The 16,893-nt window shown below is 34.3% G+C and overlaps 1 protein-coding gene across 2 annotated transcripts in view; it reads right to left on the reverse strand.

The window, feature by feature from the left end:
• Window positions 1-2,110: 2,110 nt before the first annotated feature.
• LOC117319078 (cell migration-inducing and hyaluronan-binding protein-like) overlaps window positions 2,111-16,893 on the reverse strand; it is a 39,446-nt gene continuing 24,663 nt past the window's right edge. Inside the window, exons 10-27 of one of the 2 annotated variants that reach the window (XM_033873953.1) lie at window positions 16,502-16,574; window positions 15,661-15,782; window positions 14,608-14,756; window positions 13,282-13,351; window positions 12,377-12,511; window positions 11,844-11,973; window positions 11,386-11,449; window positions 9,730-9,765; window positions 8,621-8,710; window positions 7,493-7,673; window positions 6,928-7,131; window positions 6,504-6,700; window positions 5,958-6,101; window positions 4,603-4,768; window positions 3,942-3,974; window positions 3,662-3,751; window positions 3,149-3,226; window positions 2,111-2,952 (exon numbers count right to left, since the gene is read on the reverse strand). In XM_033873953.1, coding sequence (XP_033729844.1) covers window positions 2,920-2,952; window positions 3,149-3,226; window positions 3,662-3,751; window positions 3,942-3,974; window positions 4,603-4,768; window positions 5,958-6,101; window positions 6,504-6,700; window positions 6,928-7,131; window positions 7,493-7,673; window positions 8,621-8,710; window positions 9,730-9,765; window positions 11,386-11,449; window positions 11,844-11,973; window positions 12,377-12,511; window positions 13,282-13,351; window positions 14,608-14,756; window positions 15,661-15,782; window positions 16,502-16,574 — 1,995 coding nt within the window. In that variant the 3' untranslated portion in view covers window positions 2,111-2,919. The remainder of the gene's footprint in view (window positions 2,953-3,148; window positions 3,227-3,661; window positions 3,752-3,941; window positions 3,975-4,602; window positions 4,769-5,957; window positions 6,102-6,503; window positions 6,701-6,927; window positions 7,132-7,492; window positions 7,674-8,620; window positions 8,711-9,729; window positions 9,766-11,385; window positions 11,450-11,843; window positions 11,974-12,376; window positions 12,512-13,281; window positions 13,352-14,607; window positions 14,757-15,660; window positions 15,783-16,501; window positions 16,575-16,893) is intronic. The other variant, XM_033873954.1, reaches the window with a different exon arrangement.

Raw genomic sequence — 16,893 nt, forward strand, 5'->3', positions numbered from 1 at the left:
CCCAATTCCAGATATTTGTTTTTTTTCTTTTTTTTTTGTTACACTCAGAGAATGGGAGTTTTTGCCAATGATTTGAATAAAAAAAAGTGTGAATTGCCAATAATTATAAAAAAGGACATTTTTGGGGATTCTAATATATAGTATAGTTAATATGCTTAATTACTCCTGGTGAACAACAATCCGGTTATAAAATTATACAGAAAGGACAGCAAGAACCTATGAGGAAAAAATTAACCATCAAAAGAGAAAAGCAGTAATTAAGTAGTCAAAGAATTTACTTGAGAGAGAGTACATGTCAGACAATTCGAACAATGCGTTTGCTTGCTACCAGGATGTCATTTGAGGGCAACAACTTAAAATATAACAACAAGAACTGACAGACATAATTTAGAAAGATAGGAAGATCTTAAAACAATATTCAAGTTCTAGAATCAAGCAGCCAGAATAACTACCTTTACAAAATAAGTTTCTAAGATGTCAGAACATTCCTCTAGAAATAGTGAATAAGCCAAAAGCCGTAAATCTCCTTTGATAGAAGTAATTTATCACTGTAGATTGTAAAGTATTTCTCTGGAAACAGAATTATTATATAACTTTATAAGGGACCCTATAACAAATCAAATTGTTTTCATTAATACCTTTACATTGATTTTGTATGTTGGCTTTTCTCATTTTTTTTTTTTATCTTTGTAAGCATATAATTATTTTCTGGCCATAAGCAATGCGAACTTAAACACATTTGACATAATTTTGCGGTGACCTGATCAATTATACCAAGAGTCCAGTTTCCGTGTTGGTCATATCAACTCTAGCCACATCTACTGAACTGTTAGTATGATTGACCAGGATCCGAGTCTCAAAATCCATAATGAACCAAAGAATATAATTGTCTATAGTGTAAGTATATTTTTTCCTGCCATAAGCAATGCGCACTTCAACACATTTAGCATAATTTTGCGGTTACCTGATCAATCATACCAAAAGTCCAGTTTCCGTGTTGGTCATATCAACTCTAGCCACATCTACTGAACTATTGGTATGACTGACCAGGATCTGTGCCCCTTTTTATATATAAGATGCCCATATATTGTCATTTAGAGGTTAAATTTTAACGCAAAATGTTCAATGAGCCCTTTGGGTTTAAGTTTCGTGGTGATTTTAATGATAAGTAGCTCTTCTTTAAACAGCCTTTGAATATCAACAGTTTTACGCTTTTGTTCACTTACGTGAAAGGCTCTATATATTCCAGTTATTGTTTGCTACCAATTTGCTTCTTTTGAGAACATAATGGAAAATGTTTTGCAACAACGTTTTTGATGTTGAATATAGATATACACTTAGTAGTGCGTCACGCTACCTTCTACTGAAAAGCCATACTTTTCATTTCGCTTTGTACAGATTTCTGACATTAACTTGGTTTTTATGATTATTATATACTGCTATCGCCACTTTTACCCTCTATTCCAAAGAAAACATATCCCGAGACATTTTTAAGTTACTTACGTTTGACTTAAATGGTTAAATGAAAATTAAGGACAGTCGCAGAATGGAAAACACTGCCGAAGGAATGGCTTATTTTTTTTGTTAACGTAAAATGCGTTATCATGACAATGTTAGAAGTGAAATCGAGGAGACACACTGTTTATCTTCTCAATACGTGTGACCATCCGTCCATGTTTCCGAACTATTTGTTTCGTATAGATAAATAACAGAATGAAATGGATCAAATCTTGATCGATTAGACATAAAGGAGATAAAGCTAGTCAAACGACTACCCGGTATAGCACTGTGACATCCCCCAGGAATTCAGCGCCAAAAAGGCTTCATTTTAATGGCACCTCAATAATTCCATTTTCATCACAGCATTGCCATTTCCTTACTTCATGGCTTATATTCTCACTGGTTTGTCTGATCATTCTTCATACTTGCTACCTTATCTCTATATCACAGTTTTCACCTTATAAAATAGTTTCCAGATATAGCCGTGGAAATTGTCCGAGAAAACTGCCCGTATTTAGAAACGATCAGGAAATTCTTTTTCAAAGTTTTTTAAAACAAAACCTCTAAACCTCCTTAATTTACTTGATAAAAAAGATAGAATAAACAAACACAAAATATCAATACTTTATTGCAATAATATACGCATATACAACTATAAATAAGATATACAATTAATTACTAAGCTTTACTTTCAATGTTGTTGACAATATATATAATTTTTTTTTTGCAAATTTGCAATACCCAGTCAATTTTTTGTTAAGAATGATTTAAAACAAAAGTATGGTAAAAAATATCAACAATGGATATTTAAAATAAAAATAAATGCATTATTTAAACAGTGGGGTTGTTTTGGCAAGACTGAGTGCGTTAGTTTGGATCATTGTCTAACTTTATTTTTCAACGAAAGGGACATTGGTTATATACGGGTATACAATTCATATAAAACAAGGAATGGGTTTATATGCTATCCTCACACGTTAAAGGTATATAGTGATGACCTGGTTGATATATAAAACACCCGGCATATTTGAATTAACTATGATTTACTAACGTTAATCAAATCTTTTCATATGTGGTGTTCATACACAATTTTGACAAATTAACATATCTCTGCAGTCAAAGTTCAAAAATATAAAGAATAAAGGATCTTGCTGTTACGTATCATGTAATATGTACCGTTTTTTTTTACTATAATCATTTTAAATATTTTAAGCAGTCAAAACAGATAACACTACTTTGGAAACAACACTATATTAACATGTATTACAGTCCAAACGTAATCGTATCGATGAATATATTAATAATTTGACAATAATAAAGGCTATATAATCACTTAAAACTTCAAACGGCGTTGATCACATTGGATGAAAAGTCGATAGGTGGGTCATTCTGGAGGGTTTTAGCGTACACATTTGGGATTCACTTCCTTGTAGCAGAACATGTACCATAACCCTACAAATAGATAAATTAATCAATATATAAGTACATACGTACAGTAATATGTTTCAAATATTTCAATTGTATGAACTTAGTCATTGATTTAACTATTTTGATCTGTAATACTCAACAGGTGTTAAATATACAGGATAATGTTTTTTCTTGATAGTTCAAAATTATATGAAACAATATTGATTTAGAAAAAACTTACAGCAGGTACAGCACCAGTATATGCCGCAAAGACTCTGTCAGGATCCTCCACACTCCTCCTGCTTAGTGTGCGCTTTAGCTAGAATACCAATTCAGAAATGTCTGTATAAAGTCTAAAGGTAAATATATTGCAACTTAGTGTAAATAGTAAGAGAACAAAATATAAAACCTCCAAAATGTTTTCTAACCTTTTTTCACTCAGAAACTTCCAAATATGTACAGTGCAGTATTTCGGTAGTTTTATATAACTATAACTCGAGCATCAAATCAAATGCTTAGAGGCCAATACCCTTTTATGACTTCTGCAAAGCATATATTTTGTTTGGCCTAATGGAACGTACGTCATTTTCATGAATGAATCATCAACCGTAATCTTGACTAATGAACCATAAATGCCCAATGCCACGTAATTTGATCCAAAGTATTAACAGCTAAAATATTGACCTAATAAAGTCACTATTGATTATTAAATGGATTCACAGGAATTATGTTAGACACACATTACGACACTTACAGCGGTCTTCTTGGAACGGGAACTTTCGGATTCACCCCGGGCAAGTTTCGCAATGAGTTTCAATAATCTCTTCTCTGCTATTGTCATTGTCTGTAAGACAACAACAAAACTTGGAAATTGTTAAGGAACCTATTTGAATAACATTGACAGATTTGATAATACTTATTTCCGGAAAATAGCACAAAAGGCAAAATCTTGGGAATACAATGTAGTTACACGTCATTAATCAATAGATATTAATTACATATTCAATAGATATCGAGAAGAAATGATTGCATACCTTATGATCATGATCAACTAGTCCTCTCTTTGCCTAGAAAAAATATATATTTGATCTTTATTTCCTTTATATTCTTGAGATAATTGCGGGGAAAACATATAATGTATACAGAGTGTAGCACATGAAATAAACAATGACCAATCTGAAGATAAAAAATATAAAAGTCGTGTCTGTTATTATACTACATTGTTGAAATACAGCAAAGATAGCGAACAGCGAGACATTCAAGTATATATAAATGTACTTTTACTTTCTTATCAGTGAAGTATGACTATAAATTGCAACAAATAAAGACATTTTATAAGAGACAATATGCAATGTGGATTATACAAAGCATTCGATGAACTTGAATTGTTCTTTTTGAAATATGAATCGGTGAAACTTACTGATAATCACTTTACAGATGAGTGTTCCTTTAGAAATTCCATTTACGAGTAGAAAGACGCAGGTACGGAAACATGAATACTATCCAACTATTCCCAGGATATCTACTGAACGAATTAACCCATGTCGACAAGAACAGTAAGCGACCGGTTCCTATGTTGCTTCATTATCTTCTAATTCTAAATCGTGCAACTAGTAGTAGATAAAGCGTAAACACCGAAACAAAATCGACCTAACTGAAAGGTAAATCAAATTATGATACTTCAATTAAACGTACCGCTGGTGATGGTGGTGTGTACTGTTCGGCATCCGCGAAGCAATCATTAATTCCTGTAACGCTGTTTGTCACTTTAACCTTGACAGTACGGCATACCCCTGTTGTGTCGAAGTCACTTGAACAAGCATCATTGTTATCCTGTCCAAGAACATTGAAAAACAAAACCCTGTAAAAAAATGTTAAAATTGGATTGTTATAGCCAACTAAAAAAAGACATAATCTAAATAGAATGGATAATGATAAGGAATCTGAGAACACCGATTGCCCTAGCTGCCGTGGTTTTGTGTTTCAGAAAAGCATTTCGCAAACAACAAACGAGGTTGTCCGGTATTTTGTTGAGTGAAGTAGAAAGGTGGCTATCACATTGAGTCACTGCCGCAAAATGGTATTTTTGATACTCAGTTAGCGATCCCAATCCCATTATCTTTCCAATTAAACTTCAATCGCGAACACATATCATAGTATCTAATAGGAGCGTTTTGATTGGTTGAAATGCCTCTTCAAGCCATGTTTGTGTAATATAATTCAAAACCGTCATTTACATTTCAAGTTCAAAATAAAATAAGTGTTTATACTATTAATAGAGTCATATCAGGTGAAAAAATGACCCTATTTTAAAATGTGGTATAGACACTAATGAGTATGATAAAACGGTTGATTTTCAGTTTTGATTATTTGTGTGACTTATAGCTGTTTGATGCTGCGTCTTACCAATAAGTAACTCTACAGTAGCAACTGTCTGCATCTACAGCAAATTATTGATGGTTTTGAGAAACTAACGTCCAGGCAAACAAATGATTAGTTCTGTGCAAATCTGTGGAATTCTGTTCTCTTTTAAAATTCAACATAATTTTCCTATACAGATGATCCTTAAAGACATGTGTAGAAAAATTGTTGAAATAAAAAAGAAACAGTAAACTTCTCAAAATGCACCTAAACTGACTTTTTAACCAAACATTTCTCTTCCTGAGTAATGGGAAGAAAACATCCAATAGTGCCTAAATTACAACAAATGTTCGCCTATAAACAGTTTTATAAGTGGATTACCGATGAGGTTACCACGTTAATTCCTCTAAAATGAGGATTCTAACGTGAACACGCCAAAAATAAATAAGTAAATCAAATTCAAAAGCCATACAGCAATGCAACTATTTTGATTGAAATATCACCAATGTTTTTTTGAGAAACAGTCAAGTTTCCCTACACACCTTTTCAGAGTCACTGTTCTACAAATTATGGTTGAGATTACATAGTTAAAGGGAAATTTTCATGCCGACGTCGTCCCCGTTGATTAATTTAACTAGTATCTCGCTTTTGTGACTTTTCGTCGCAGGCAAGACAAAATTGAATCTTACCCTGCTGTCTTATCGAGAAAATAATTCTTTTCAGTACTGGTGGCCAAATCGCTGTAAGAACCGACAGCAGTGAACCGTTCTGCGGAGCTATATTGCACTCGAGTCTCGGCTCCCGGTGGAACACAGCAACCAAATACTTTATTTCTGTCCAAAAATATTAAGAATAAAACAATTTGACAATTTGCACAATACATAACATTTTCTAAAGCGTACAAACAAATAATTGCTGAGACTTGTTATTCTGTTTTTAAAGATATAATAATAGAATATTCACATTTGGGAATACAGTCTTCTACGAGCGTATAGATGCAGCCAAGATCATAATATAATGACGTGATTGTTACGTTATTTTGATCAACATCATGGAAATGCTTCGCTATGCGTTACGAATGAATCAAACGCAGCGAGGATAATGATGGAGAACACTTCCGTTACTATTCATCTGTCACCCAGATTGTATTAATATTGATAGTGAATACACTATAACAAGCGTTTAATTGTTAAATGAAATGACATATGACTGTAGAAAGTAAATAATGAACTTACCCGTTGTTACCTCCGATCAATTTTACATTTACTGACGAGGAAAAATCATTATTATCAAAGCGAAATAGATAATGATATTGCTGCTTGTCGACAATAGCGTTGAATGGAGTACTGGACGGTAAGACGCCTCCTGGTAGATACACATAATTAGCTTCATTGTCAACTCTCGCGATTGTAGCGGCAGTGTTGATGCTCACCTGTAAGATGTTCAAGCGTAATACGTTACACTAAATGAAATAGACAAACCTCTAATTCAAAGCATAATATTACGGGGAGAAAAAAAGCAAAATTCAATTCGTCACGGGAAGATTTTGAAAACGTATAATATTTTACGAAATGCTGTACACAATTTCGCTATATAAAATGTGACGATTTTTTTTATTATCTATTTTTATTTTCAAACTTATATAAAGTCAAACTGCACCATTTGATACTCTTCGTCACAGACTGAATAGTCCCAGTTCTCTCTTCTGTAGCATTTGTCTGTTGTTTGGAAGTCAAAACTTCTCAAGACTGTTAAGGGCGAGTTTGAATCTGTAACATCACCAGCATCAATAAACGATTCAGCACGGTTTCCGTCTCCATCCTCTGCTACATCAGGCGGAAGCACTCGATTACCATCAGTGGCCTATAGTGAACATAGTAAAACATTTACCTCTAGATTAAAATAAAATAAAATTCCGTACCTACATTTCTACAATTACGCACTTTGTTCCCGGAGCTATTTCGAATACGATACAATCAATTCATATTAACACATACTCAAATGCAGATAACAATCAATAAGACGTTATGTACTTAAAAGTATTCCAGGATATGACACATGTATTCAATCAAATGATTACTCAGGTACATGTACAACAGCACGTGCATTTGACACATTTATCCAAGGATACAATAAGATATAAGTTTTCAGATGACAACGTATACTGATCTGATGTTGATAAGCTTTGCTAATTAAAAAGTTTTTTTTTTAGATATATATTTACGTCAGTGAAGCCGAAATAAACATCGTCTCCTATTTCATTTCCTATTATTGAATGGCGGTTTCCATCATTAAAACCGATGGCCCCAGAACGGTAAACGGTAGTTTTGTAGAAATCATTAAAATAAAGTTGTGACAAAGATACTGGTCCGGTAAATTCCAACCCAACTCTATAATCGGTGTCACTGAAACCAATGAAAAAAAGTAAAACAATTACAGAAAAAAAAGACATGTAAGCAATTTGATTAATTTTAGAAGCAGAAACAGTAGAGCTAAGATTACGACTGAGGTACATTTTGTAGCTAGGAGACGCCAGAGGTAGCTAGGAGACAACGGAAATTACTAGGAGGCGATGGAAGTATCTAGAAGTCGACGGGGCTAACTATGAGGCGACGGGGCTAACTAGAAGGTGACAAGGCAATTTAGCAGGCGATGGAGGTAACTAGGATACGACGGAGATTACTAGGAGACGACGGGCTAACTAGGAGACGCTCCATGTAATTAGGAGGAGACGGAGGTAGCTAATCTGAATATGGATATGGTGTTAGCATATTACTCGAAATATGAGATAAGCAATTACTTGTTTTGTTTAGGTTATTACAAGGACAAGGACAAGGACAAGGAGCAAGGGGCTATTCCCTATACTCCCATTAATTGAAAAACTTACAATAAACAATGACAAACGCTAGAGTGGTATATATTTATTGGCATTAGATTGAACCTTTTTATTTAACGTTACAGAAATGATTACTGTGATAGTACATATCACAATTATCACATTCCTCATCTTCACAGAGAGGGCTTCAGCGTTTTACGGGATTTTCAAAGTTAATGTCATATCAAGTTTTCGCCAAATAAACCTGATATATCTGCACCGATGAGTCATTGCCAATTTGGTGTTTTTCATGTGCTCACTATGATATAGGGGAGATCTGTTTCAGTTGTTAATGCAAAGAACAATGAAGAAATGAAACCGTATAGATTAAGAATAATCGGTAAAAATATCATAGTAAACAATAAAAATCAAATAAAAACAAAGCGAAGTATTCGCTCTTAAAGCAAACTAATACAAAAATTAAAATAACATAATATAAAATTCTAAAGCCTTTTATCATTAAAACTGTATACATACTCCTCGTCCACAGCTTCGTCAGCGCTTTCACGATCACCTAGGATAACACAATTCTTTACTGTCTGTTCAAACCGCTCATTGTTTATTCCTCTGAAAAATGATTATGTCTACATTATTGAACCATTCATGGTAACTTACTTAACGAACATACTGTGGTTATGAAATATTAATATTCAGAATTGTTATCATATCATTACTTTAATCTTTAAAATAGTGTATCATGAGAGAGTATATCAAGACCTGGAGGTCCATCTATTTGCCATCATTCCATTGTATTTTTACTTGGTGGCTAATAGTCCTGAGCATACGTCACGTGACCATTAATGACAATTTAAAGAGGTTTTTCTTTTCCTTTTGTCAGTTCCATTTTTATAACCTAAAAAAGATATAAGAACGGTTGAATTTTATGAGTATTTCACCTACAATAAAACAATCCACATCTTTAATCCATTAGAAACAGAAATGAGAACGTGGGTTATTTCCCCTTCTTCAAATTTGTACACTTCCTCCGCAATTGATTATTTTGATGTGTTGCAGAATACTTTAGAACGTGATATATCTAAAGTGTTGGAATCTCAGATTTAAAACCAACATGGAGCACCGACATGATATCGAAATCGTAACTCAAAATCGAAAAATATGATACTTACAAATCTTCATATTTTGGTGTATATTTATACACCAAAATATGGAGATTTGTAAGTATCATTTTTTATCATGTAGAAGGATGAGAATTGTACCATTTTCATGACCAAACATCTAATTTGTGCTCACTCCAACTTTAAGATCACATAAATCGTGAGACATCAAGTTAAAAGAAACCCCTAAACATCGAAAATAATATCGTATAAGTATTTCCGAAATTCTTTCAAATAAAAAAATAATAAATTATATTATACTTCTCATTAAAAGTATTCGAAACATAGTTCATTTGAGGTAAATTTATATTAGAAAACGAGTGGAACCATTTTGCTTTGGCAATACTTAACATTTATTCATGAAAAGGGCATCATTAAACAGTTGCATGAACGGATTATGGCTCTGTTTAAATAACCGGCCAATACAATATTGGAAAAAGGATAACTATCTTATACCAAAACTGTACTCACCTCAACAGTGTAATCCCCCTTTTGGCCTTTGCGACACTAAAAGAGCAAAATTCATGCATTAAATGACGTAACCAACATTTTCACAGTGTATAATCAAACCAAGATCACAAAACAAATCAATTGCATATGTTTAGAATTGTTATCATCAGTAAATTTCAATAAAATGATAAAGAACATTGAAAATATACATGACCTTATTCACGGTGACATTGGTCATTGGAAAGGGGGAATGTTTCGACATATAATATATGTCCATGGAACCTTGTATTGTTTTAAACTAATAAGTATATACATAAGTGTTGATGAAAAGAAATTGTTTTCTCATGAGTTGAATGTATGGTGTATTGTGTTTCGCGCGTAGTGAAAAATATCACACTCATTCATTTGATCTGTATTGTTAATATCAAAGAGCTAACACTCGACACAATATTACAATGAACCACTGTGTATATGTATTGTTAATATCAAAGAGCTGACACTAGACACAATATCACATTGATCACTGTGTATCTGTATTGTTAATATCAAAGAGCTGACACTAGACACAATATCACATTGATCACTGTGTATATGTATTGTTAATATCAAAGAGCTGACACGAGACACAATATCACAATGAACCACTGTGTATATGTATTGTTAATATCAAAGAGCTAACACGAGACACAATATCACATTGATCACTGTGTATATGTATTGTTAATATCAAAGAGCTGACACGAGACACAATATCACATTGATCACTGTGTATCTGTATTGTTAATATCAAAGAGCTAACACGAGACACAATATCACATTGATCACTGTGTATATGTATTGTTAATATCAAAGAGCTGACACGAGACACAATATCACATTGATCACTGTGTATCTGTATTGTTAATATCAAAGAGCTAACACTAGACACAATATCACATTGATCACTGTGTATCTGTATTGTTAATATCAAAGAGCTAACACGAGACACAATATCACATTGATCACTGTGTATATGTATTGTTAATATCAAAGAGCTGACACGAGACACAATATCACATTGATCACTGTGTATCTGTATTGTTAATATCAAAGAGCTAACACTAGACACAGTATCACATTGATCACTGTGTATCTGTATTGTTAATATCAAAGAGCTGACACTAGACACAATATCACATTGATCACTGTGTATCTGTATTGTTAATATCAAAGAGCTGACACTAGACACAATATCACATTGATCACTGTGTATATGTATTGTTAATATCTACAATTTAGGTGTAGACAAAGTATACATTGATTAACGGTAAAGTACGTACACATAGGTTATACGATAAGGTATATAGGTTAAACGATCAGGTGCATATGTTTAACTGTAAGGCATACAGGTAAAACGGTAAGGTAGGTATTCACAAGTTAAACGTTATGATATACAGGTAAAACGGTAAGGTAGGTATACATAAGTTAAACGTTAAGATATATAGTATAACAGTAAGGTAGGTAATAGGTATACGTACATTAAACGTCAAGATATATAGGTTAAACGGTATGATAGGTATACATAAGTTACACGTTTAGATATACACAAGTTTAACGTGAGGATATATAGTATAACGGTAAGGTAGGTATACACAAGTTAAACGTGAAGATATATGGGTAAAACGGTAAGGTACTCACGCGATATTCGTCAATGATGCCTTGGCCGTTCTGACGTGTACATTGCTTTCCCCATTATTATAGGCTGAAATCGTTAGAATGGAAGTGATGCATATTTACTTGCATATAACACATAAACAAATGTATAGGAAATAAAAATGAAACGGCTAAAGCTTGAACATATGTGCCATGTAGAAAAAAAATTCATAGTAAGAAAAAATCTAAACAATATCTTCTGTCGTATTCTATTTTCTTCCATTGCTTTTAGTACACTTTGTGCTTATGTTCAAGTGAGTGACTTCATTAACTTTAACCAATATTTCTATTATGTTTATATCTGAAGGCTCATCGTTTCTTAAATATCGTTTCGGCTCCATGTCTTTGCTTATCATTTTTACCGTTTTAGACGATGTATCTCAATATCAATATCAATGACCGAAGTACAACCCTACGGTTATCAAAGTATTTGTAAAACTCACAAGTGATACAGCTGAGCTCCGTTAAGACTAATGCTGATGAGCTGTCTTTTGGGTCGACACGGGCGTTGTAACCACTGCCTGACTTAACTTCTCCTGTACTGTCAAGGTAGTCATCGAAACGCACGCCATCCTTATAGAAAAAAAAGGTGAAGATGGTAAAATGAATAAGAGGCAATATGGCTCCCTAGCCGTTCTACATGCAAAGCTAGTAAGTATACTGCAATGCTGCTATCATCTGTGTACTTAAACATGCCTAGATATACCATTACTGCTATGAGAAAGGGGGGCCAGCTGCAATCTCCAATACGTCTTCACATATATTAAACCCTACATAAAATATTGCTTTATCAATTCCTGGAAAAGGCAGTGCCTTATGAGTGTGACTTTGGACAAACGTGTGCGTGTTTTAATAAATTTGTATCTATGGATAACTGAAAACGGATACCCCTAAATCATGAAGTCGAAAAAGTCACAAATAAAAGCTACCACATATACTACAATACTGATAATGAAGCATGAAATAAATATATCACCATTAAGTTTGAGTGAGCTGTGTTCTTAGTAAATAGAGCGATGTTGGTTCTGCTTGCCTCCCCTGCTACAAGATTATTCAGCGGGGCTGCGTTGCCAGTTGGTGATTCCGGAAATACCAAATAAAAGCCATGTCCCTGAAATATGAGTCATGCAAATTAATGCCAATGATAAACTAAAAGCATGAATTTTTGATATAAGTAAAGAGTTGTCCTGGAGAAAATAAATCATTATATACAAACATCTATTTATTACCTAAAACATTCTTTTCTTATTTCATTAGACACCAGTAAGTAATTCTTCATCTGGACTCATACTCTGGATAGTCCGTCCGGCAGGTACCGAGGCGAGGGCCTGGGCAAACTTCCCGGCGTGTGCCGAGGCGAAGGCTTCAACAATCCTTGCGGCGGGTGTCGAGGCGAGGGCTTAAAAAATCCTTCCGGCAGCTGTCGAGGCGAGGGCTTAAACAATCCTTCCGGCAGGTGTCGAGGCGAGGGTTTAAACAATCCTTGCGGCGGGTGTCGATGCGAGAGCTTCAACAATCCTTCCAGCGGGTGTCAAGGCGAGGGCTTCAACAATCCTTGCGGCGGGTCTCGAGGCGAGGGCTTCGACAATCCTTGCGGCGAGTATCGAGGCGAGGGCCTGGACAGACCTTCCGGTGATCGTCGAGGTGAGTTCATGGAGAGTTCGTCCAGCGGGTGTCGAGGCGAGGCCTGGACATCCCTTTTTAAATGCTTTCACTACATCCTTATCAATTTCAAAATTAAGCTCCCGGCTACGATAATAAAAAAGCTAGCACCTATCCATAATTTGAGTCTATCAAAAGTTAGCATTTATATATCATTATAGGATTCAAACCTTCCAACCAACGATGTATAGGGAAACGAAACTTTTCTGTAACACTTACCTCAGATCCTACTGCATGGTTACCCTCAAATTTATTGTTGGGATGGGTAATGAAAAAACCACTCGGCTTTCTGTAAGTACAGTATATTCATCCCCAGTTGGTTAATGGATTTTTAGAAGGAGGGAAACAAAGAGGATTTAACGTACTGCCTTTAGAAACAATTAATTAACTTAAAGATTGAAGACATTGTAAACTTAATGCAAGCAATGGAAATAAGATATGGCATCCAACTGACAAAATAATGAGCATATGTTTACAAAACTATAAAAATCGGCCTGTAGGGATGTGTAAAGTGATCTATGTACGGTTTACTATTGTTATTTTGCTGTGATTACTTTCCCTAGATGAAAACATTATTGCATTAATGATGTAAAACCACTCTGAAATGAAAAGAACCTGTCAGCACAACATCAAGTAACTGACATGTCTCAGGAACGCGGAAGAAAAGTATTAACAAATATAAGAGTGAGGAACGGTATAACATAATTACATAACTGACTCATTTGAGTGATGCTACATAACATTGATAGAACTGTCGTCCGGGGGCAAACTCGTACGCCCTCTCCTCCGCGCCATCAATGAGGTTACTTGTAGAATAATGAAGTTAATAATTGTAGTCTTGTAACACAGGATCGGGGTCAATTTAGCTTTCCAAAACAGGAAAGTTAATTCTACCTCTTACATATTACGCACATCTACAACGCATAAGGATTATTGTTGGTAATGTTGGTCCCATTCAATTTATAGGACAAAGGCTTACAATGATCGGAAACCATTACAGAAGTCCCCAATATATCTCCCATATTTGCAGTCCCTAAAACCCCCAAGTATGATTAAATAACAGTGGTTTGAGGGACACATTGTGATATGATTATATAACTAACCCATCTAAGCGAAAGGAACTAATATGATTAAAAAACTGACTGTTCTGAGAAACAAAGCATAATAAATCAAATAACTGACCTATCTTAGGGACATGGCACAATATAAATAAATTACTGACTGCTCTGAGGGACACGATAAAATATAATGAAATAACTGACAGGTCCGAAGGACACGATAAAGTATAATTAAATAACTGACTGGTCTGAGGGACACGACATACAATTATTAGATAACTGATTCGTCTGAGGGACACGGCATAAACTAATTAAACTAATGACCTATCTGAGGGACACAACATCCTAAGATAATAGAAAAATCCAGTCCAGAAGGATGTCTATGAACTAAACGTAGTGTTGTGTATTAACAAACTTGTTCACTGGAAATGTGAACCAAATATCTTTCTTGTCGGACACACGAGGTGCATTAATATAAAAAACTTACTTGTCTGACGGAATCAGAAAAGTATTGTCTTCATTATTCGGCTTGATTGGCAGCAAGGCGAGGTTATCTGTAAAAGTGTTACCAATCTCGTCTCCGTCTTCCAAGAAATACCCATGACCAAGAAACTTCACACAGATGTTGCCTGTAACCTACACATATATTCACAGTTGCATTGAAAGATAATTTGAACCAATGTCTTACTTTTAATAAACCGCTACCTGTTATAAGTAAACATCCATTTTTAAAGAATTGGTTAGAAGTGTACGCCTCATAACTATATATATATATATGTGTATGAATTGTAAATGCTTAATGTTTAATCATGTGTAAAAGTTCGTGGGAGTTTTGTTCCATTACATCTATCAAAACAGATAAGTGGGTGAAGACCATTAACACTAGGGTATTGGGTCGAGAGATGCATTTATATGCTATTTTAGCATGCTACATAAGGAGAGGGTACACTAGCCAAGGGGCCATAGCCTTAGTGAATACAATGGACAGCGGTCTGTACCTTCATTTTAATTTGTAGCGCGTATTCCAACACCTGCATCTGGAGTTAAACTTCCTTTCCCATCATCTCCCATACGATCCACTTATTACATATATATTTTAGGGACCTTTCGTGTCCCATCCTAGACTTGTCAACTACATTCCTCAAGACAATTTTCACATGATGGTTCGCGTTGTACATTTATGGACATTTACCCTTTAGAAAAGTGTGGAAACGGAGTCGTTTTCGTAGGCCAACCTTAGACGTCTAACATGCTTACCATTTTAAGGATCCATACTAAGAATCCATCATAAACAATACATATTGACATATTAAGGGTCTGTACAGTTTGTTGTATTGCCAGTACACATGTTGTTATTCCTAAAAGGTAGATCAGGTAAAGTCAATACCAGATTAAAGATAAAGTTCTGTTCCAAGACAGATGGAGCGATTCAAGTAAACCTCTCATTTTGTTTTTAAAGTATATTTTGGGCACTCAGCGATGTGCACACACGCACGCATGCACTTTCTACATTCATTTGGATGATAATGGCGGTACTTACAATGAGGTTGTTTGTGCGGTGGACCGTTACACAGCGGGCGTACGTGTCGTGGATGGATAAAGATTTAACAAGTCCATTACCTGTTACAACATCTCCCAGGTGAAAATGTATCGGGTAACGTCCTGCAAAACGACCACAACATTCAAATCGTCGAACAATATGTAAAAAGGTACATATATAACAGCGTGCATTTCAGTCATAGACAATAGTTTCTAGTCTCTAAACGATTAACACATGTAAAGTTGGGGCGTTTTGTAACATTATAACATTTAATCTCCCTTCCTGACGTTGTGGGCTAGGTTTGGGAAAATTACCCCAAAACATGACTTTATAGGAACTATAAAAGATATAATTAAATATTTACAAATGCTTCACAATTCAGCCTCTATGTGCAAGTGTTATGTGTATTCATTGCATGGTTATCAAAAATCAGAAAAACCATTTTATAATACAAGTGTATAACTATTATAGCCTTTTGGTTTCGATTAATATATGGTTTTATTAACATGAAAAATATCAACCTCGGACTTCGTCCGCGGTCAAATATTTTGTCTGGTTAATAAAACAATGTCAATTACATTGACCTTATCAAAAGGCAACAATTTTATATTATGACATTTTATGTATATACTGTTATCTATAATTTCAATGTTGATGTACATAATGTTATCTACAATTATAATGTTTTATGCATATAAATGTTATCTACAATTATATTATGTATATAATGTTATATACAATTATCATGATTTATTCTGCACAGTTGATGTAGCATTGCTCGCAAATATGTTTATTGAATGGAAATAAAAGCATGGGGATAACATGAAAATAATGTACTTACCTAGAGGAAATTGTTGGCCCATTAGAGACAGTTCAAAGTCAACAAAATTACAGCTTCCAAAACCAGCCAAGCACTATAACATTAAATATAGTTATACATACATTAGTACACCATGTTAAAGGGTTTTAAAGGTGCCTATCCTGTATCCCTCAACGATGAACAATTAATAATCTATTATGGCTATTAGAAACTGATGTATATCAATGCCATTAATGGTAAGGTTTTGTAAAATGATTTTACTTTCTAACTGGTAAATACATTAAAATATTCCCGGTAGATACGTTACTAATTGCAAATAAAATGAAAACAAAGCTAATCTATCCACTATGTAAAGAATCGTTTTCTCAGCAATTTGCACTATATGTTAATTTTTAACTATATTTTTGGCTGGC

Source organism: Pecten maximus, chromosome 2 (assembly GCF_902652985.1).
Source record: "Pecten maximus chromosome 2, xPecMax1.1, whole genome shotgun sequence".
NCBI classification, from domain to species: Eukaryota; Metazoa; Mollusca; class Bivalvia; order Pectinida; family Pectinidae; genus Pecten; species Pecten maximus.